General features: G+C 41.5%; 1 protein-coding gene across 1 annotated transcript in view; it reads right to left on the bottom strand.

Annotated features, from left to right (window-relative positions):
- aacs (acetoacetyl-CoA synthetase) overlaps positions 1 to 23,368 on the bottom strand; it is a 152,812-nt gene that overhangs the window by 13,116 nt on the left and 116,328 nt on the right. Inside the window, exons 13-14 of the mRNA XM_073065526.1 lie at positions 14,241 to 14,354; positions 11,777 to 11,902 (exon numbers count right to left, since the gene is read on the bottom strand). Of these exons, the coding sequence (XP_072921627.1) occupies positions 11,777 to 11,902; positions 14,241 to 14,354 (240 nt within the window). The remainder of the gene's footprint in view (positions 1 to 11,776; positions 11,903 to 14,240; positions 14,355 to 23,368) is intronic.

Here is a 23,368-nt window from a genome sequence, read left to right as displayed (position 1 = left end):
GTTATACACAGTGAGGAAGATTGTCAAAGGATACGACTAAAAAGAGATCAATTGAAAATTTGGGTAGAGAAATATCAAATGGATTTTCATCCAGACAAGTGTGAAGTGTTGATCAAATGTGAGAGGGAAGTAAACAGTAAATAGAACTCTTTAAGAGTATTTACATACAGAGTGATCTTGGAGTACAAGTCCCATAGCTTCCAGAAAGTGGTAATACAAGTGGGTAGGGTGGTAAAGAAGGCAAAGGACAAGCTTGCCTTCATCAGTTAGGATACAGAGTATAAACGTTTGGACGTCAGGCCACGTATGGAGTATTGTGTGTACTTCTGGTCGCAACACTATAGGAACAACATGGAGGCTTTGGAGAGGGTGCAGAAGAGATGAACTAGGATGTTGCCTGGATTGGAGAGTATTAGCTATAAACATGGTTCGGACAAACTTGGATTGTTCTCTTTGGCACGTTGAAGGCTGAAGTGTGAGCAGATATAAGTATATAAAGATAGCCAGACAACACGCACAAAATGCTGGTGGAACACAGCAGGCCAGGCAGCATCTATCAGGAGAAGCACTGTCGACGTTTCGGGCCGAGACCCTTCGTCAGGACTAACTGAAAGGAAAGATAGTAAGAGATTTGAAAGATAGCCAAATCCTTTCTTATAAGGAGTAGAAAAACCAATTACAACTGCAATATTTATGAGACAATTAAGCAGAAACATGTACAAGCGGGGAGCAGAGAGAAAGTGATCAGATGAAGGCAGGTGGGGTTGGTTTAGATTGGTACCATGGCCAGCGCAGAATGAGCCAATGTGCCTGTTTAATGCTGTGCTGTTCTATTCTATGCAAATTAATTACTTCACAACATTATCCCCATTTCAGATTTCAAAAGAATATATTTTGCTCTAGGTTATATGGTTCACAATTGTTTCTCAATAAGCCTATCAAAAAAAAATCAGTCTACATCTAGCTGCATTTTAAAATAGTCATCAATATTTAATTTTGAACATCCAACTCTAAATAATATTGGATTATATCACCAGTAAAATATGTATGTGCGATTTAAGAGTATATTTGACAGAAGTGTCTACGATTTATTCTGTGTAGCCTGGTTTCATGTTAAGCCTGCTAAACCTCATTTAGTGGAAATAGACTTCGCTGCAAAGGATGAAAATACCGGAATAAGCCATTCTCGAGCTTTGTTCATGTGCCTGCCTCGCAAATCATAATGCGACTGCAATAAAGGGAGGAAATCAGACAGCGGCTGCTGAAGTGTGCAAAGGCAATGCGAAATGTGGAAACCAAGTTGTTGTTAGTAATACCTGATTTTTCACAGAGCGTGTTGTTTTGCATATTCCGCTAGAATCAGTGAACTGCTGAAAACATTAGGATTTAGAAATTCTATTGTATTATACAATATTTATGCACTACATGACACCTTTTCAACATCAAGAGTCAGCAAGGGAATAGAAAACACCATGTACTACAGCAGGGGTTCCCAAACTATTTTTATGCCAAGGACCAATACCATTAAGCAAAGGGTCCAGGGACCCCTGTGATTACAGGGATCACATGCAAGTAGTATGCAAAGCTGGTCGGGACACCACTTCTGAGATTTCCAATCGTACACACATCTCATGGGACAACCTTGCAGAGGAACATACCTTCGCAGCACACACAGGTACCGATCTATTGCAGCCGTAGAGTTCAGTACTGGGAACCCACCTCAGGCACTTCCTCTAAAAGTTTTCCTTCGGGAAAACTTTTCGTGAAGACCCCCACATTCTCCCATCACACTCCGATTCTTAATTCCTTCTCCACTAACTGTTAGTCTGCCACTGCCACCACGTCCTTGCTGAAAATCACAAGGACTCCTCTCAATGGAAACACCTTCACTGATGTTATCCAGGCATTCAGTGGTCCCACAATGATGGGGCACATGAAGCAAAAGATTTTCAGCATGCACTAAAGAATTTCGAGGAAATAAAAATGTTTATTAATAAAAGTGTTAAACTGGTAAGAACATAGAACATAGAATAGTACTGCACATTACAGGCCCTTCGGCCCACAATGTTGTGCCGACCCTCAAACCCTGCCTCCCATATAACCCCCCACCTTAAATTCCTCCATATACCTGTCTAGTAGTCTCTTAAAGTAAGTTGGTGAAAAACTTGTTTTGAACATCATTCATACCCATCAGTTCATTGCAATAGAGCTTTGAGGTAGTACAGGGTACAGCAATAACAGAATGCAGAATTAAGTGTTACGGTTACCGAGAAAGTGAAGTGCAGGTAGACAATAAGGCGTAAAGTCACAATGAGGTAGATTTGAACCATTCAATAATCTGATAACAGCAGGAGAAAAGATGTCCTTGAGCCTGATAGAATCAGGTTTCCCAGTGGAAAGGGGAGAGGATCAGAGAAAAGGTTTGTGGTAGGTGGGGTCTTTGATTTTCCGCCTTCTTTACAGAGGATGTGAGAAATGTACAGGGTCTATGGAGTACAACCTGGCATCAATGATGCACTGAGCTTTATTCCACCACTTCCTGCAGTTTCCCGTGGACACGGACATGGGATGCAGCATGATGACACATCAGTGCTGAGGATAATCATGGTGAAGGTGTTGCTGCCTATCCTTACTGATTGTGGTCTGTTGATCAGGAATTCAAGGAATCAGCTGCAAAGAAAGATGTTGAGTCCCAGGTCTAAGAATTATAATGTTGATTTGGACCATGCACTTGGGATGATTTTTCAAATGAAAATAGTGTCCTTATTATACTTGTGTGGATTAAGTACACGACAAATTTTGTTCACAGTCAATGGATAATCTGTTCACTGGCTGAGGCTGTAGGTGGCTTCATTTACTATTAATAAAACTGGAGAGGTCTAGAGTAATTGAGACTTTTGTTTAAAAAGAACAACCAACACTTCATAAGCACCACTACTCCCTGTTAATTATATTACAATATTACAATGCAGAAGTGGCACAATGCATGCATACTTATCCATTATATCTATTTTAGATACATATAAGGCACACATACAGTACTGTGCAAAAGTCTTAGGCACATGTAAAAAATTCTGTAAAGCAAAGATGCTTTCAAAAATAAAGAAATGATAAGGTTCTAAATATCAAAAAGTTATTATAAAGAACAGTAAACAGTAAAAAAACATAAATCAAATCAATAGTGTGATCACCCTTTGCCTTTAAAACTGCATCAATTCTCTTATGTACACTGTCGCGCAGTTTTATAAGAAAGTCGGATGATAGATTGCTCCAAACATCTTGGAGAACTTGCCACCAATGTTCCCTCTAACTTGTAGTGCCCAGTGTATGCAGAAATCTTGGGCTGTGCAACTTACCGCCCAGTGACGCACTGAATTTTATATGTAGAGGTATTCATTTTAACAGCTAGCAAAACACTGTCAATAAGTACTTCAACCTCCTCTGGGCTTGATCGTTTTCGCTCTCATTCACCTGCGCTCTGCACATATGTAGCAGGGTGTAATCCCCTCACTGCAGCGCGTATACAGCTAACTCTGCTAACAACCACGTGACTCTGAGGCGAGAAAGCCACCTTTCATAAACAACATACATCTAGGGTTAGTATGATTCGGGGTTCAACCAAACAGGAACTTAGGGACTACTGATTAAAGGAACCTCAATTTGAGCAAATGCTATGTAAATACTGCCCACACACAATTATTGATCAGCAAGAAGTAACCACATAAAATTATATAGGAAAAAGAAAAGAATTAAAAGATAATAAAAGGGCCCATTACAGTTAAACCAGTCTAAATGTGCACACAAACATTGGAGCTCATTCCAGTAGTGGTTGGCTGCACTGCTTTACTCCTGGCATGGAATTCTCATCACCAATCACAAGTAGAACTTCCCTTCTTGAACTCCTTCGTCTCGTAAAGCACTCCTTGCATGAAGGTCTTCCCTCCAGATTGGATCCTCCAGGAGTCTTCCCTGATCCTCTCCTCTCCACATCTCCCACCAAAAGACCACAAACCCAACTACTACCCGTCGCTCTCTGCCCAGCTCTCCTTAAAACCTTCTGTCCATCCCACCATCCTGATTGGCTGACACAACATTCCTAAGTTGAACATGGCTCCTTAATCTCGAGCCAAAACCAAAACACTCTACCAGCAGGATACACTGCTCTTATAGAAAAATGCCAAAACACCTCACAACATAGCAGTGGAAATACTGACCATGGTATTACACAAGTAATGAAGGATTTTCTCACCAGAGCTTTTGCACACCGCCCATATACGATTTGTTTGTTAAATTACACTTTAAAACAGTCAAGTTTCCAAATCACTCCACTTCTTCCCACTTGCAAATTCTCCAGCAACTTTTGAATCACAATACACACAGGTAACACTAGTTTCTGTATTGAACATAAGTATTTCTCATAGCTGCGCATTCCTGACCTTATGAGGTTCAGTGCAGCAGTTTCTACTGTTTCATTAAGCCATTCCATTTTAAATGAACTATCAGTTCTTTTGTGCTTCATACCCCTTACTTCTTTGGAATTCCACATAGTGAATCAATAATTTCTTCTATAAAAATAGCCAGTTCGAAAATCTGGAGACAAATCATCAAAAACTCCACATTGTCAATACCATCCACACCAGAATCTGGAAAGGAAATGTAATTGTGTATGATCGTGAAATATACTTAATATGCCAATGAGGTAGAGGGTGACAACCGTTTGCGCGCAGGTAGCAAAAGATGTGTGCGTGCACACCTTAGAGGGAATATAACCTGCCACAGTTCTTCTGCAGACTTTGGCTGTCTCACTCGCTTCTGTCTCTCCTGCTCATGTCTCTTCGGAAAATCTCAGACAGCCTTAAGGATGTTGAGATCAGGGCTGCGTAGGGGCCACACCATCTGTTGTAGAGCTACTTGTTCTTCCTTTTGCTTCCTTTCTGACCTTGTCCGGGTGTTTGAGGTTATTACCCTGCTGCAGAATGAAGCTGGAACCAATCAGACGCCTCCCTGACGGTAATGCACGATGGACGAAAACCAGCTTGAACTTCTCGGCGTTGAGGATTCCATTAACTCTGACCAGATCACCAACTCCATTTGCAGAAAGGCAGCCCCAAAACGGCAGGGAACCTCCACCGTGCTTCACTGTTGGCTGCAGACACTCATCCCTGTAGCACTCTCCAGCTCTTCTAAAGACAAAATGCCAAAAATTGAAAAATGTTGAATCTTCAGTCCAGAGCACTTGCTGCCATTGTTCAGCACCCCAGTCCTTGTGTTTTTGGGCATCGATGAGTCTCTTGACTCTGTTTCCACTTGGGGGGAGTAGCTTTCTGGCAGCAACTCTTTCATGAAGACCACTTCTGACAAGATTTCTCCAGACTGCAAGAGGGCTGTACAGGTGTCCCCCATTTTTCAAATGTTTGCTTTATGACACCTCGCTGTTACGAAAGATCTACATTAGTTACCTGTTTTCGCTAACAGAAGGTGTTTTCACTGTTACAAAAAAAGGCAGAGCCTTCCCTGGAACTGCATTCTAGCCAGCATTGCTTAAACACGTGCCTGTGAGCATCTGTGCTTTATGTCGATTTATTTTGTGCATTCGTTAGCAAGATGAGTTCTAAGGTATCGGAAAAGCCTAAAACAGCGCATAAGGGTGTTACACTTAGCTTAAAAATAGACATAATTAAGCATTTTGATCATGGTGAACGAAGTAAGGACATAGTGAGTTTGGCTAAGGAGGCTGGGTTTGTGGAAGTTGATGAAGATGATGTTGAAAAGGTTTTGGCATCCCATGACCAAGAACTGACAGATGAAGAGCTGATGAAGAGGAAAGGATAACAATTGAAACCGAACACAGTAGCGGACGGCCCAAAAGTGAAGTCGCCCAGGAACTGAACGTGAAGCAATTGCGTGAGATTTTCGCTGCGATTGACAACACTGCAATGATTGCAGAAAAGTATGACTTTAATTTTGAAAGGGCACATAGGTTTAGGGCATACTTCCAGGATGGTTTGAGTGCTTACAAAGAACTATATGCTAGAAAAATGCGTGAGGCTAAGCAGTCAAGCATACTGTTGTTTCTCAAGCCTTCCACCTCAGCCACAGCAGACGATGAACCTCGACCTTCGACATCGAGGCAGGCAGACATAGAAGATAACCTGCCTGCCCTGATGGAAACAGATGATGATGAGATGACACCCCAGTCTCCTTTACCTCCCACCACCCCAACCTTCGACAACTCAGCCTAACGCACCATCATCAGTTGCTCACTGTCTTCCCGATTCCAGTAAGTGAAACTACACTGTACATACATTATTTCTACTTTATATAGGCTGTGTATTTTTATGTGTTATTTGGTTTGATTTGGCAGCTTCATAGCTTAAAGGTTACTGGAGAGAGTGCTTCTGCCCAGAGTGCTTGCGTGAGATTTTCGCTGCGGTGGACAGTGCTGCAATGATTGCAGAAAAGTATTCCTACTTTATATAGGTGGTGTATTTATCAGATCATTCCTGCTTTTACTACATATTACTATTATTTTAGATTTTATGTGTTATTTGGCATGATCTGGTAGGTTATTTTTTGGGTCTGCGAACGCTCACAAATTTTTCCCATATAAATAAATGGTAATTGCTTCTTCACCTTACGACATTCCGGCTTACGAACCGTTTCATAGGAATGCTCTGCCTTCAAAGAGCGGGGGAAATCTGTACTTGGGTTCCAGTGGTTTCTGTGAGTTCAGAGCTAAGAAGCAGTGCTGGACTTTTTCCAATTTAGAAGGTATGTCAGTTTGATGCATCTCTTATCTGGTGCACTCAGTTTCCATGGCCAACAATCGCGTTTCTAGTCCTCAACCTTGCCCATTTCATTGTGCTTCTTCAGAAGAGCATGGACAGCATATCTTGAAGCTCCTGTTTGCTGCAAAGTTTCTGCCTGGGAGGGACCTTGCTGATGGAGGATGCCCACCTTGTGTCTTGTTGCTCTGCTCACTAGCGTCTTGGTGTAAGAATTGATGATTTGACAGTTAAACTGTCACATCTGTCACACCCTCACCTCTAGGTTTGATTGTCCTTCGCCCAGTTTGTTTCTTTCTACACCCATTTCCGTTTCCTTTAATCAGTTTAGTTCATTCAACTCATTATGTCATTGATCACTGGTACCTGTTTGTTGTCGTTGTTTAGTCATGCACTTGGCTATATGCCTACAAAGCAATGAGGTTTTTATTTGAAAAGTGGTCTATTACTTAATGTTATTTCCTTTAACAAAATGCAGGAAAAAAAATCTCTGTAGCATTTAATTTTTTGGAAAATGGATGTTTGGAAATCTAAATCTCGCTCTTTTCTACTCACACACCAATGCAGGAGACAAAAATTAAACACCTAAAACAAAATTTATATACAAAAAAAACTAGGGTGCCTAAGACTTTTGCACACAGTACCGTATTTACTATAAAACAATTTGGAGTAGGAGCTTATTACATTTATAATTATTCCACTGGAATTTGATATTCTTTATAATTAGCAGTGGGACTGAATTCATATTTTAACCAGAGTGTCATTGGACACGCTCAATAAATCCTAAGCATTTGTAATTCTAATAGCCCTTCTAATTGATTGCACTATTACAGGCGTGGTATTAAGTGGCTGTATCAGTCTTGTAGAATCCGACCAAAGAAGATTGCACTCGTTTAGCAAATAAAGTATTATCAGGGGCAAAGATTAGCAACTCATCAGGGAGACTGCAGTCAATAATTGTGGCAATTGGCTGGACTGAGAATTACCCAAACATGTGACAAAACAGTTTTGGTGGAATGACATGCAAACAAAACTAAGCTTTGACAGCACAGATGATTCTGGGATCAGCTACAAGAAAAGCTAGCATGAGATGATCAACACAAATCTCATCAGAAATTCAGCTTCTCAAAGAACAATCGTAAAACAATATTGACAAATTGATGGTGAATAACAGTTAAAGCATAAATAATAAAAGAAGAATTTAATCTTAAACAAACATTATCAATGATCTTAAATCACCTTTTGCTTAAGGTACAGGAAGGAAATAAAATCAAGACAGCCAAATATTGATCAACCAGAATTTCAGATCAATTAGTCAGCAGTAAATATTTCCAGGTATCAACATACAATCTGGTTCTAGATATACTATCACCACTTAAAGGGTACAGAAGAAGCTACTGCAAGTGGTGGATACAGCCCAATCAATCACAGCGCCTCCACTTTCTTATAAGATTGCATAGGTCGGCATGTCACCAAAACGTTGACAAACTTCTATAGACGCACAGTGGAGAGTACCCTAACTGAGTGTAGCACGGCCTGATACGGAAATGCCAATCCCCAGGAACAAAAAACACTCAGAAAGTTGTAGATACAGCCCAGTCTGTCACAGGCAAAGTCCTGCCTACCAATAAGTATATTTACATAGAGCGCTGCCGCTAAAAATGTTCCTCTCTACGCGTCATCTAGCGCATCGGCGACAACCTTGCCGTTTCTTTAGCATTTGTTTTACTGGGTCAAGTTGCCAGCCGGATTCGAACCTGGGACCACTTGTTCTGAAGTTCCGATGTGGGTACCATTACATCACCAGCACAGACTGCCACACAAAACCAGTATCCATTACCAAAGGCCCCCACCAGGCCATGCCCTCTTCTCACTACCACCATCAAGGAGGAGGAACAGAAGCCCACACTACTAGGTTCAAGAAGAGTTATTACCCTACAACCATCAGCCTTCTGAACCGATATGGATAACTCAATCACCACTACAATGAACTGATTCTACAATCTACAGACTCACTTTCAAGGACTCCATGTTATCAGTACTATTTTTACTTGCATGGTCTGTCCCCTTTAGTACGTTGGTTATTTGTCAGACTTTATCAGTTTATGTATAGTTCTTCATAAAACTCTATTGTACTGTATTTCTTTTTTTAAAACTGAATGATATAAGATTAAATGGTTCAAAAGGTTCCATTTAATATCAGAAAATGAATACAGTACACAACCTGAAATTCTTACTCTTTGCAGGCATCCCCGAAAACAGAAGAGTACCCCAAGGAACAAGTGGCAGAAAAATGTTAGAATCCTAAAGCCTCCCATGCACACACAGCAGCTAAGCATCAACACTCCCCCTCTTAGTTCAAAATCCAATTGTTCACTCCAACAATTCAACAAGCCACCGTCTCTCTCCCTCCCTCCTTAATAAAGAGGCAGAGAGGGCGCTGACAGCCAATGTAGATTAGATTCTATCTGTTACATTTACAATTATTGCACTAATTTGCTTCCTTTACCTTTTTGAAACATCCTGAGCAATTCAGGTGTATCCCTGTCTCAAGAACCTGAAACTTGGGAGTTCCCCCCCCCCCAGGAATACAGAATGGCCCAATGCATAATGCAATAATCCAAGCAACTCAAATATGTGCCCCCCCCCCCCCCAGTCAACATCCATGTAAAGGTCTCACATAGGACTCATGAATCACATCATCTCAGTTCAGACAGGTAAAGGAAGGAAACTATTCACAACCCCGACACTACTTTAGAATAACAAGGCAGTCACCCCACATAAATCCACAAGCCGCCAGTGTTATGTGGAAAAATACTTGCACACACGTCATTGCTTTTCTTTCCTCTACAAGACATGTCCACTGACTGTGACAATACTTTAACCCAGCCAGCGATGTAGTAACTGGGTGATATCCCCATCAAACAACTTGGTGATGATTTTGTTGCATGTGACTTAAACCGGTTTTATGCAGAGAATGTACATATAATCAGCCTTCACTCTCTGCATTTTTCTGGATTATTTAGCCTGCCTTTATTGGAAGAAGTTGCTGTAGCTTCTATTTACTGAGTAGTGAGTAAATAGACCTTCACTAGATTCTGAAAACTTAGGATATTCAACTCATGCAAAAAAAAGGATCTTTTGCCCATTATTCTAACTCAGTTCTGTTACTTACTGTGCCTTGAAAAAGTATTCAGCTTCCCACAACTATTTTCACACTTTAGTGTCTCATTTTCTGAAGTTAAAATATACTGAAGTAGGATTTTTTGAGCTAACCTACAAAACGCTGGGCGTCATGTCAAATCAAAAGAAAAATTCCAAAACCAGTCAACAATTTACTAAAAATCAGAACCAAAGTCGTGAGGCAGAAAAAAGTATTCCTTCCCTTTGCACTTACTAAACTAACTTTCTTCAGGGGCAATACTGTATATTACCTTACCAACTCACCCAATTTGCTGATGTAGGAAATCGGAGAATCACCTGTTTTCAATGAATTCATAAGAACAAATACCCCCTGGCTCTGTAAGGACTAACAGTAAGGTAGATTTTCAACAGTCCAAACCAAAACTGAAACAAAAGAGCATTCAAGCAAGTCAGGGAAATGGTACTAGAGCCACAGATCTGGGAAAGGGTACAAGATCTTCTCAAATGGACTGAACATCTCTTGGAGCTCATTGCAGTCCATTGTAAAAAAAAAAGTGAAAATAATATGAAACCACAGCCACTCTGCCTCGATCAGGCTGCCGCTCTAACCTTAGTCGCTGGAGAAGTACGGCACTTTTAAGAGAGGCTACTGTGCCGCCAACAGTTACTCTGAGTGAGCTACAGAAGCAGTGGCTGCAACTGGAGATGAAGTTCATGGCTCCACAATCCCTAAGGCCTTGCACAAAAAGGGTACTTTTGGAAGAGAGGCAAGGAAAAAGCCCTAGCTTAAAAAAAAACACATACACTTGCTTGTAAAGGCTTTGCAAAGTGTCACTTAGAAGATACAGTAAAGATGTAAAAGAAGGTCTTGTGGTCCAATGAGACTAAAGTGGAACTTACTGGCTTCAACATTAAGTGGTACATGTTGCATAAATCTAATATACACATCAGCCAGGTAACACAATCCCTACTGTAAAGTTTAGTGAAGGCAGCATCACACTTTTCAGCAACAAGGACTGGGTATCTGGTCAGGATTGATGGGAAGAGGAATGCTGTTAAATACAGAGACACCTTGGATGAAAACCTGCTAGTCTCTGCCAGAAAGCTTAAACTGAGGAGGAAGTTTGTCTTTCAGCAGGACAATGACCCAAAGCTCACTGCCAGAGCAACATGGAGTGGGTTCAAATGAAGAAAATTGATGTCCTTGAGTGGCCCGGTCAGAGCCCTGACCCTAACATCTCGGGCAAGACCTCAAGATTGCTGTTGATCACTGCTCTCCAACTAACTTGACACAGCTTGAGCAATTTGCAAATCTTGCTCCATTACATTGTGCATAGCTAATGGAGACTTATCCAAAAAGACTACCGGCTGTAACAGCAGCGAAAGGTGGCTTAACTAAGTACTGAGCAAAGGGGGATGAATACTTTTGAACTGCTGACGTTTCAGTTCTTGAATTTTTAGTTTTTCCTGGTTTCTGGGGGGGGAGGGCTCTCCTGTGGGGGGGGAAAAAGTATGTGACCCAGCAAAACAAACTCTCAGTTAAACTGATCAAAATCCCAGGTTGCAATACTCAATGATGTGAACAAAGGGTTGGGGGCTGAAGACTTTTATCACTGTTATATCACTGTTTGACACGAGTCAGATGGATAGAGCTCTATTTGGTATGTTTACCACATCACTGAGGTATTATAAAGCCTCATTGATGTAAAGGCATCATATTAAAGTACTCTAGGCCCAGGAGCCAAATGAACCTCCAGATTTACATCGCAGTGCCTCTGAACACTCCCTACTGCCCACAAAGGGAAGTAAAGTCACTGTTACAAAAGGCATTAGGGGTCTGCTCATACCTGGATATTTAGCAAAGTATGCCTTGTGGTACTTGCTGCCACTTTCATCATTCCAGAAGCGTGTAGGTTGGCAGGGAATGGGTTTGGTGCACACCAGCTCTCCACTTTCTCCCCACAGAACTTGCCCTGTGGGTGAAAACAGAATCAATGTCATGTTTCCCATCATGTTTATTGCTGTTTTGTTGAAACTTACTCAATGGACTGTTTAATGCAGGTTACCTTCTCTATAAAATAATTAATTAAATTTTGGCACTATGGCCATCATGTACACATTGTTCATTAAAAGCTGCAATGGATTATAATTAATTTGAGTTTTTTTATTGATGAAAGGAAAATTGATGGGGGGGGGGGGGGTCTGAAGTTTCCCAACAGGTAAAGGTGTTCTTAATATCAAAAATATCAGTAAAATATTATGTGACAACAGTTTTAAGGTTCATCAAATGAGTTACTAACCAGGAACAATATAGTGAATGATCCAGGCCTGGCAGGAGTTCTCTCAGACTGAACTCTCCTCATTCATTCAAGGGGATGGAACAGCAATAAACTGACCCCAACATAAGTGGACCCTTGTGGACAGATAAGTAGCAGATGGAGAAGATACCAGCAGGTAACAGATCAGAGGAAGAAGGGTTGCTAGGATTGATGTCAGATGGAAAGGTAACAGCTGAACAGGAACTGGGGGCGTTAAAAAGTTGGAAATCCATTCAGGGTAGAACCTGTGAGCTCATCCTCAAAGGTTGGGCAGGGTCGTGTTCGGGGACAGTTTGACAAAACCGTGACGTGTTTTTCTGCAAGTTGTTGAAGATATGTTAAGCAGGCACAGATAAAGATATGTAGGTAAGAAATGGCACAGGCCGTACATTGATAATTCAAGTATCAAGATGAAAGATGATGTCAACCCAAAGTGATCCTGTGGAGCAAAAGAAACTTGGCCCTAAAGATGAGCTTTAGGAAAGATTTTAAAAGGAAGCAGGAAGGTCAAGTGCAGTGGGCTCTGGAGAAAGAGCCTCAGCGAGAAGGGAGATAAGGGGGTGATTGTTCCTCAACCAGGGATGAGCCAGAGAAGAGATGGTGCACTGACGGCCAGAGAGAGGAACCTAAAGCTGTGTGAAAGGCAAGGAAGTGGTGGATGCAGATTCAACAGCAACATTTAAAAGACGTTTATGAAGGATTATGGTCCAAGTGTGGGCAGATGGGACTAAACAGAAAAACATGCCAGCACAGACTAGATGGGTCAAAAGGGCCTGTTTCTGAGTTGTAATGCTCTGTGACTCTACCTGAGCAACTGAAGTCAAATTCAAGGGACATTTATATTGTCTACAGATACAAGATGGCTTGCATATCTTGACATCTTAAAGCACTTAACAGCAAATTAATTGCGTTTGATACTTCCAATTCAGGCTACGTCCACACTAGACCGGATAAGTTTGAAAACACTGGTTTTGCATAAAAACGATAGGTGTCCACACTATGTGTTTTTAAAAATATCTCTATCCACATTGAAATGGAGATTTCGGCGAATCTCCTCCTCCTGCGCATGCGCAGGACACATCTACCAAAAACAAGTGACATGTTTGGTGTCGAATCTCGCCGTAAAAGTGCGCGTTTGTGTAGTTACAGACCAGAAAAACTTAAAATGACGGACAGCTGTTGGCTTTCGCGCAGGAGAACTTAAAAGTAAAAAAAATACTGGAGCGTACAGAGGCAACTGACAGGGAGTTCACGGACAGATTGACCCGGCTGATGACGAACATTGAAAAACTGACTAACTCTGTTGCATTAAAAAAAGAACCTTGTTAAATGTATAAAACATGTCTGCATCAGTGTTATCTTGTATTTCCATACAATGTTACATTAGGCTGTTACACATCTATTATCAGAGAAGTACTTGCATAAATAGGTAAACCACCTTCATACGAGCAAGGACAGAAAACAGGGCAAAGTGAGTATACTTATTTATTCAGTAAGTTATGGGTCAAAGTATTTGGTGAGTACATTTCTAACTCTTCTGGCATCAGTTTCGTTGCCGTCTGTTCTGAAATTGTTAGGTTGCGTTCAAGAAAACAATGACATAGCACGCTGCCGTCTGACAGCATTTTCAGAAGTCTCCGGTTACCTCGTCCACACTGATCCGGCCAATCCGGTGTTTTCAAAACTACACACTTTGGAGAGTGCTTCTGAAAAGCTCCGGTTTTGGGGGATGAAAACGCCATTTTAGTGTGGACGAAGGGTCAAAACGAAGAGAAAAAGCTTCAGTTACGGATTTATCCGGTGTAGTGTGGACGTAGCCGAAGTGGACTCAAAGAAGTTTATTATGTCATTTGATCCACTGTCCGAAAGTTCAACCTTTTCATTGTCCTCACTGGCAGTTGTGTAGAAACATATTTATTAACATGATAAAATAGCAGATTACGGGTTTAAAACATGGCAGATTATTAGGAAGAGACATTAAAATTGTGCTCACTTTCTTCATTCCAGATTTCCACAGCCATTCCCAAGTTCCTTGCTTGTATCTCTCCTCTGTAAACTGGAATGGTGAAGTTGTGGCCCATGAAACATGAAATGATGTCCGTCCCACCTGCAGGAAATGGGACAAATATGTTTACCATTTTCAACATGATCTCTCTGAGGGTGTAATAATTGTAAATGTTCATTGTAAATCTTTCATGCAGTATACTTAGAAACAAGCTGGAATTCAGAAGAATGAGGGCAGACCTCATTGAAACCAATCAAATACTGAGAGGCCTAGATAGAGCGGATATGGAGAGAATGTTTGCTGTAGTGGGCGAGTCTAGAACCAGAGGGCATGGCCTCAGAATAGAGGGATGTCTGCTTAGAACAGAGACGAGGAGAAACTTCAGCCTGAGGGTGGTGAATCTGTGGAGCTCGTTGCCAGAGGTGACTGTGGAGGCCAAGTCATTGAGTATATTTAAAACGGGGGTTGATAGGTCCGTGATTTTGTCAGCGTGTCAAAGGTTATGGAGAGACGGCAAGAGAATATGGTTGAGAGGGATAATAAATCGGCCATGGTGGAATGGTGGACCAGACACGAAGGGGCAAAAGGTCAAATTCTGCTCCTATGTCTTATGGTCTAAAAGTATGCTAAAAAAAATTCTAGTTCACATTGGAACACACACACACACACACACACACACACTTGATGCTCATGTAAGCAAAACCTCCAGCTGAAGTCATAATCTGAATATTACATCTGGCCATTTAAGTCATTAAAGCAGTTCTGATTAAATGTGAACTGAATCCGAAATGCAAAAGAATTCTATAATTACTTAGTAATAAATTTAATTTTGAACAGTTCCAAGTACACCTAGAAAATAATAATTAATAATTCTTGTAAAGTTCTCTCCTAGTCTTTGGTTAGTTATATTTACTTGACATTAGCAGACATGTCATAGCATGAGACCATAAGATATAGGAGAAGTAGGCCATTCGGCCCATCGAGTCTGCTCCACCATTCAATCATGGGCTGATTCAATTCTTCCAGTCATCCCCACTCCCCTGCCTTCTCCCCTACCCCTTTGATGCCCTGGCTAATCAAGAACCTATCTATCTCTGCCTTAAATGCACCCAATGACTTGGCCTCCACAGCCGCTCGTGGCAACAAATTCCACAGATTTGCCACCCTCTGACTAAAGTTAATTCTCCACATCTCAGTTCTAAATGGACTTCCTTCAATCCTGAACTCATGCCTTCTTGTCCCAGACCGCCTTACCATGGGAAATAACTTTGCCATATCTACAGCAACACCAGTGAATCTGCAGATGCTGGAAATAAATAAAAACACAAAATGTTGTCTGGCGGGCTGAGTTCTGCCAGCATTTTGTGTTTTTATTTGCCATATCTAATCTGTTTAGGTCTTTTAACATCTTGAACGTTTCTATGAGATCCCCACTCATTCTCCTGAACTCCAGGGAATACAGCCCAAGAGCTGCCAGATGTTCCTCATACAGTAAACCTTTCATTCCATGAATCATTCTCGTGAATCTTCTCTGAACCCTCTCCCATGTCAGTATATCCTTTCTAAAATAAGGAGCCCAAAACTGCACACAAAACTCAAAATGTTGTCTCATGAGTGCCTTAGAGAGACTCAACATCACATCCCTGCTCTTATATTCCAATTTCCAATCAAAAGGTTGAAGAGAGAAAAGGAATAAAATAAATCAAGGATGGAGATGCTGATTAGAAGTGGGTCTCTGTTGTGTGTGAAAGGCATCGTGATTGTTGCCTCCATGGTTAATACTCCTTGCAAATCCTCATTACTGCAGATTATAGCTATTCAGGACATGCTCTCAGATAGGATTCCCAACCTTTTTTATGCCATGGACCAATACCATTAAAGCAGGGTGTCCGTGGAGCCCAGGCTGAGTCTAATATGATCTCCTACCTCAAATCTACTGCTCTGAAGAAAACAAAACAGGATGGAGAAATTATAACGAAGTAAGGATATGGTTAACGATATAAATCAAATATCTTTTAACCTAAAATATCCAAGCTATTAAATATTAGCTACATGTGTGCTATAAAAAGAAAATGTAATTTTATCATGGCAATCAATATAACTGACCTTGAGTATCCCATTAAATCAACCACAATGGTAAGCATTTACAGGATTGCAGATGAACGGAGGGAACAGCAAGGACAATGGCATCACACAATAGTCCCCAGATGTAGCCACTAAGCCACAAGCACCATCCCTTCCTTCCACATATTTTACAAGGTATGTTCACAGATTCCAAGGGAAGGTTAAAAAAAAAGTAATTCCATCTCAAGATTCAAAGCGTGAATAATAGAATTTGCAGTTTACTGAAAGCTGTGAAACCTTTATCCCCAACAGAAGCATTTGTAATCTGCAGAATAATATTTCCAAGCTAAAAATTAGGATGGCATTTGGGAAATGCCATTGAGTTGAGGAGTGAACTTGTCCAAACAGTCACTGTAAACCTGTAAGTTAATTCTCACCATATGGGTTTCCTATACTTGTATATGTTTGGGACCAAGGCTTCAAACAGTTATCTATTAACAATCAAAATCTATTCACTCCCACTAGGTTCAGCTGAACACCTTTAACAAAATGTATTAGCTCATTACAATTTGGCATGGATGTGCATTCCATCCTTCACTCCTTTAAATCTTCTTATGAAAAGGAAGAAGATAGAGGGATGCTATAATCAAAGGAACTGCTGAACTATCCATCACCCGCAAGAACAAATCAAATGCTCTGCTGCACATCACAAGAAAGACTTCAGCAAAGAAATAATAAAAGATGGTTTGGTTTGCCAAGCTATTAGTTTCCAAAGTGAAAGAACCATTCACACATTTGCATTGACAGAAAATGCATCAATTTTAATAGAGTACAATTTATGCTGTGTTAGTAATGGGACCAAGAAGCTTTACATTAGCTTAGTTATATGGAGTCTCATTTCAACTGCGCAATGTTCCCCCATGTTGATGTAGCACCTGAGCAAGTAGACGAGTGCTATAAGTGTGCTGCTGATTATAACACCTCAGCAGAATTTACCTAACTAATCTTGTTGACTCCCAAGTAGCTTTGCGTACAGCACGAGCCAATAACTTACATAAATAAGCATAATTTCAAAGCACTGGGAAATTATCAAAACACTGCCAATGTGGCTCCAGCCTTCAAAATACACCATCAAATGAAGTATGTTTCATAATCCAGAATACAAAAGGGAAATTAATTTCCATCACCCCCACCTCCTCTCTATTCAACCTCCAATATCGATTCTAATGCTTGAATGCCCTCCTCATAATAAAGTGAAAGAGTCTTCCAGGAATGTTGTACGTAACTGAAGCCCACCCCCCCAGGAATCTATTATTACTCCGAGATAACAAAATAATTGCAAAAATGATTTAACACACAAATTACAAAGGTGAATGCAAACGTGCCAGAGAACCCACTATTTATCTAGTACTGAAAATGCCATTGATTATCCCACAAAGGAGTTCAGTACCTCACATATCCTAAAAACGCCTTTGCTTTTGAATAGCAATTCAAGTAACACTTTCCAAATGGTCTATATGATTAATTTAATTTGCCTCAGAAAATCACGTAAAGCAATGCTCCAGTACTGTTAGCTGCTTTGCATTCATTTAATTATAGAACATTGTCAGGTAATATCATAAATCATTTAAGCCTGAAAAAAAAGCATTGATTTAGCAGCGTAATTTACGACTCTGAATTTATAGGAACCTACCTATTGCCAAGAGGTGGAGATCAGCCCTGACAGAAGGAGATTAACGCTAACAACAGAAAATGAAATGAGTTTTTTTAAGGAGATTTAGCATGTACCAGTTGATTCATCTTGTGGCTTTCAGGAGCCGAGCTCTCAGAGCTGTTAAGTAAGCTCTTGTAACCGATAAAAGATTCTATTTTGTTCAATTCAAATCTCTCATCCTTACGTTTTCCCATTCTTTGCCATGTCCCTATGTTTGATAACAAGATTAACTAGACTTTAGAGTTCCCGGCAAATCTTCAGTTCAGGGCTAAAAGGAATCACGTGGGAGACATGTTACAGGGGCGGTAATTTTCTCCACATAGCGAAATTGTCCATTTTACAGCCTTGTTAAAATTCACAAAGCCCAGCCCACATAAGCTGGCAGATTGGATTTCCAGCCACAGAGAGAATTAACCCATCACCCAAGCTTAGATGACACAAGAATCTTTTACTCCTTTTATTGACAGAGGTGTTCCAAAATCTAGTATTGCAGTTTAATTGATGTCTCATTCTGAATATTAATCATATGCACTCAATTCCTGCAACATAACAACCTTTACCACAATTTTTTCTGCAATACCACTATATACATCATTACTTTTTTTAATTCTATTTTTTGCACTACTTATTCAATTTAACTATTTAATACACACACACACACACACACACACACACACACACACACATATATTTACTGTAATTTGTTTTTTTCTCTATAGTTATGTATTTCAAAGTACTACTGCCACAAAGTTAACAAATTTCACAAGACATGCCGGTGATATTGAACCTTATTCTGACTCTAAAGTGATCTCATCATGTGGTATCACCAAGGTATAAAACTATAATAATAAGCATAGTTTTACACAACATTGCACTTATTCTGCAACTGATAAAAAGCTGGAGGAACTCAGCAGGTCAGGCAGCATCCATGGAGGTGAATAAACAGTCAACGTTTCAGGCAGAGATCCTCCTTCAGGACTGAGAAGTGGGGAGACACCAGAATAAAAAGGTGTGGGGGGGGGAGAAAAAGGGTAGGTGGCTAGCTGGAAATTGACAGGAGAAGCCAAATGGGCGGGTATGTAAAGGGCTAAAGAAGGAATCTGATAGGAGAGGAGAGTGGACCATGGGAGAAAAGGGAGGAGGAGCAAACCCGGGGAGAAGTGGTGAAAGGTCAGAGTGGGGAATAGAAGAAGAGGGGACGACAAGGAAATTTTTATTTACCAGGAGGAATCAATATTCATTGAATCAGGATGGGGGTGACCAACCTGATGGCATGCTCACACTTACTATTCCTGAACCAAACCAAAGTTAAAATATTTGACTGAACGTAAACATATCTAACCTATCTGAGTGGGGTCTGCAATTCAGTTCAACGTTAAAGAGGAATGACAGCGGTGCATACAATGGGAGCCTCATTCAGGAAGGAGGATAAATGCAAGTGGTTAGTCTATGAGCTGCTGCTTAGATCACAGGCAAGCAGCAAGCAATGCTTTCCTGATACTTAAGTGCAAATTACAGCTTATCCAAAATCAACCTCATCCAATTTCACTGAAGTTATAGATAGCAGAGTTTGTCACACACAAAAAAAGTCTCTAATGATACGCGGGGCGCACGGTAGTGCAGAGGTTATTGTGACGCTACTACCACTCAGAGTATTGGCATTCAGAGTTCACTTCCAGAGCCCTCTACAAGACAGTTTCCTCCGGGCGCTCCGGTTTCCTCCTACAGTCCAAAGTGGTCACAGTTCATTGGTCATTGTAAATTGTCCTGAGACTAGGCTCGGGTTCAATAGGTGGGTTGCTGGCTGGTGCAGCTTGTTGGGTTGGAAGGGCTTGTTCCATGCTGTTTAGCTAATTAAGTAAATAAATAATAAGACCTCAGTCATCCTTTCTGCAAACTATTTCAGCTTCAGCTCTTCCTATGCAAAGAAACACTTCCTGAAATCAGCTCGAGAATTACTTGCCACAACTGTACACCCGTGCCTCTCAGTTGGAAAGCACCGCTTATGGCTTGGTTTCACAACTCTTTACATTAATATTTTTCTTAAGCTGGTTTTTTTACAAGTTTGTTGGCTTTGTTAATCTAATGGACCTCTTATCTACCTTGTCATTCATCTTCTTTGCTCTTTTCTGCAATACTGAAGCCCACTTACATCGTTAATACTCATGATGACAACACAGTTCACAACTAAAGTCTCATTTTTCTTTCCCACGACTTTGTCAAAAGCACACAGCAGTAAAATGAGTTCAGGTCTGTCTGCACTGAACTTCATTTGCTGGGAACTTCGTTAGCCGTCTCCTCCGATCATGCAACCACATTTAGCTCAACTGTCCCATAGATTAAACCTCACTGCAGTGGCCTTTCGTTGTATTTGTGTGTGCTAGGAAGATAAATGGTTCCAAACAAACAAGCTTCTTTACACACACTCAAAACTGTAACTAATATGCTCCCTGCTCACTTCCTTTTAAAATTTGAAAACATTTTAAAAAACTGCAGATATCTGGAAAGCTAAAATACAACAGCAGGGAGAATGCTCTGGTCAGCAGTGAACACATGGGCTGAAGGGCCTACCTCCATGCTGTATTACACTCTGAGAAGAGTGACATGCTTACTTGCTGCCTGTTATGCTGCTGAGCGGCAATGAAGGTCCTCCATCTCTACCTGCCCATACCGCCTCACACAGATAAAGGAGGATCCTTCATTGCCATTTCTGTAACAATTTTGTTTGACCAGTCAGCGTTGTCAGCCTTGAGCTGTACCCCCGCACCTGGAACACTGGCGGGCGACTTTTAGTCTGGCCCCTCCCGTTTGACCCGTTTGGTATGGGTGACCCTACCAAGAGCAAAAGCACAAAGCCATAACTCCAACCAACATAGCTCTCTGGGTCCAAACCCTACGACAAGGTTGTGGTCCTCTTGGAGGAGAAGAATGACGTGGTGTGGTCATATTTAAAGCAGACAAAAGACTTATCCCATCTTCCTGCTTCACTGGATCCTTTCCAGTTCGCTTACTGCTCAAATTGGTCCAATGATGACGCAATAGCCTCCACACCCCACTCTGTCCTGTCCCACCTGGAACATGGTGCCTCATATGCCAGGATGCTGTTTGTTGACTTCAGCTCAGCATTCAGTATGATCATACGTCAGGGGGCTGTCCTCCTTGGGTCTCAACACCTTGCTCTATAACTGGATCCTGGACCTCAACAGAAAGGCCACAGTCAGTCTGTGTTGACAGAAAACATCTCCAGCTCCATCACGCTGAGCACCGGCTCTCCCCAGGGCTGCAGGCTCAGCCCGCTGCTGTTCAAGCTGCTGATGCACGACCACCATGGCTCGATCCAGTTCAAACCGAATCGTCAAGTTCGCTGATGACACAACAGTGGTTGGCCTCATCAGCGACGATGACGAGACGAGACGAGACGACATACAGAGCGAAGGCAGAGCGGTCAGCAGATGGTACAAGCACAACTTGAGTCTCAACGTGGACAAGACCAAAGACATGATTGTGGACTTCAGGAAGGCGCAGGCTGACCACTCCTCCCTCTGTAGAGAGAGTTAGGAGCATCAAGTTTCCGGGAGTGCACATAATGGAAGATCTCGCCTCCATACCATCTCTTTGGTCAACAGCGAACAGCAGTGTCCTCACTTCCTGATGAGACTGAGGGAAGGAAGGTTCACCTCCCCCACCACCATTCAGCCAATTTTTACAGTAGCAGCATCGAGAGTGGCCTGACCAACCGCATCTCTGGCTGGTCCGTGAATTGCAAGACATCTGACCACGAGCCCCTACAAAGAATTGTAAGGACTGCTGAGAGAATCATTAAGGTCTCTCTTTTACCCATTAGAAACATTTATCATTAGCACAGGGCCCTTAGCATTGTCAGTAATCCCTTCCATCTGTCCAACATTCAGACAGGACACACCGTAGCACCGGTTCAAGAACCTGTTAGGAAGAGAAACAGCTTCTTCCCCCAGGCCGTAAGACTATTAAACTCTCTGCCCCCACCCAGGTCCCTAGGTGGCATCATGAATGAAGTGCCAGTGGCCTTATATTTTTACTTTTTAAGGCTTTTATTATATATGCACCTGGTTATTGCTGTTGACAACAACAGAGAGTGTAGTTGTCCATAGGGTTTTCGTGGCAAGATAAGGAAGTAGACTGCCAGGCCTGTCTTCTGAGCAGATGCTCCTTCTGCCTAGATTGGGACCTGGCTGGATTCAAACTCAGGACTCAGGATTTTTAAATGAATGATTTTGGGAAATTCCAATAAAGCATAAAATATGCATGCACATTGCATAATTAACACAAACAGCAACTGGGTTGTGGATAATTGCTTACAAATACAAAACGGAAGATAACATCTGGGCTGCCACACTGGAAGTTGAAGAGAACAATCACTGTCATCCTTAGATTAGTGTCAGTCATCATGATTTTTTCATGGATCAGTGAACTCTGATCATCTGGCAAAGGTCTGGGATAGTTTGATGAAGTACTTGCATCATGATATGGTCAACAAACGAAGATAATCTTTTTTTTATATACGGTTACATTTGAATGAAATCACAAGGCAACAGTTTCCCCAAAGCAGAGAAAGCAGTAACACTCAAGCACATTGCTGACCAGCTCAGAAAAGACAAATTTTATGCGTACTTCAACAATAAATCTACTTTAAATGCTTTGAACAACTGTAAGGTTCCGACCAATTACAATCACCTTAATAATTAACACGCTGGCTTACAGAGCAGGAGTCACAGCTTAAAAGAATTCTGCATGTGGCTGGTTTGGGAATCAAACAATCAGCTCTGGCAGAGGAGGCTGACTCGGGTCCAATTTTCCATCACTGATCTAGTTATCCTGGAAGAACTCGACCTCAGAGAGTACACACCGGCTCCAGTTCCTTCTTCCCCACAAAGTGATAAGGCTTCAACTGTGGCTTAGATTACAACTGAATGGACAGATAGCAATTGCCAGACACTCCTTAACAACATCAAGAGCAGCACAGCGGAGTTAAAAAGGTCAGGGTGTGTTGTAAATGTCTGACGGGCTCCATCGTGAGCAGGCACCATGCTCTAGCAACTACAGTTCCACCTTTGAGCATAGTCTTCTCACATACAAATCTGTCTTCTCTGAGCTGGCCAGCAATGCACTTGAGTGTTACTGCTCTCTCTGCTCTGGGGAAACGCCTTGTGATTTCATTCTAATACAACCATATATGCAGGAAAGGAAAAGGCCCTTTGACCCACCATGCCTATGAAATCTAACTAACTCCATCTGTCTGCACGAGCTCCATGTTCCTCAATTCTCTGCCTGTTCATGATTCTGTCTAAATACCTCTTAA

This window comes from Hemitrygon akajei, chromosome 14 (genome assembly GCF_048418815.1).
Source record: "Hemitrygon akajei chromosome 14, sHemAka1.3, whole genome shotgun sequence".
NCBI lineage: Eukaryota > Metazoa > Chordata > Chondrichthyes > Myliobatiformes > Dasyatidae > Hemitrygon > Hemitrygon akajei.
This window is presented reverse-complemented; position numbering and strand designations above follow the sequence as displayed.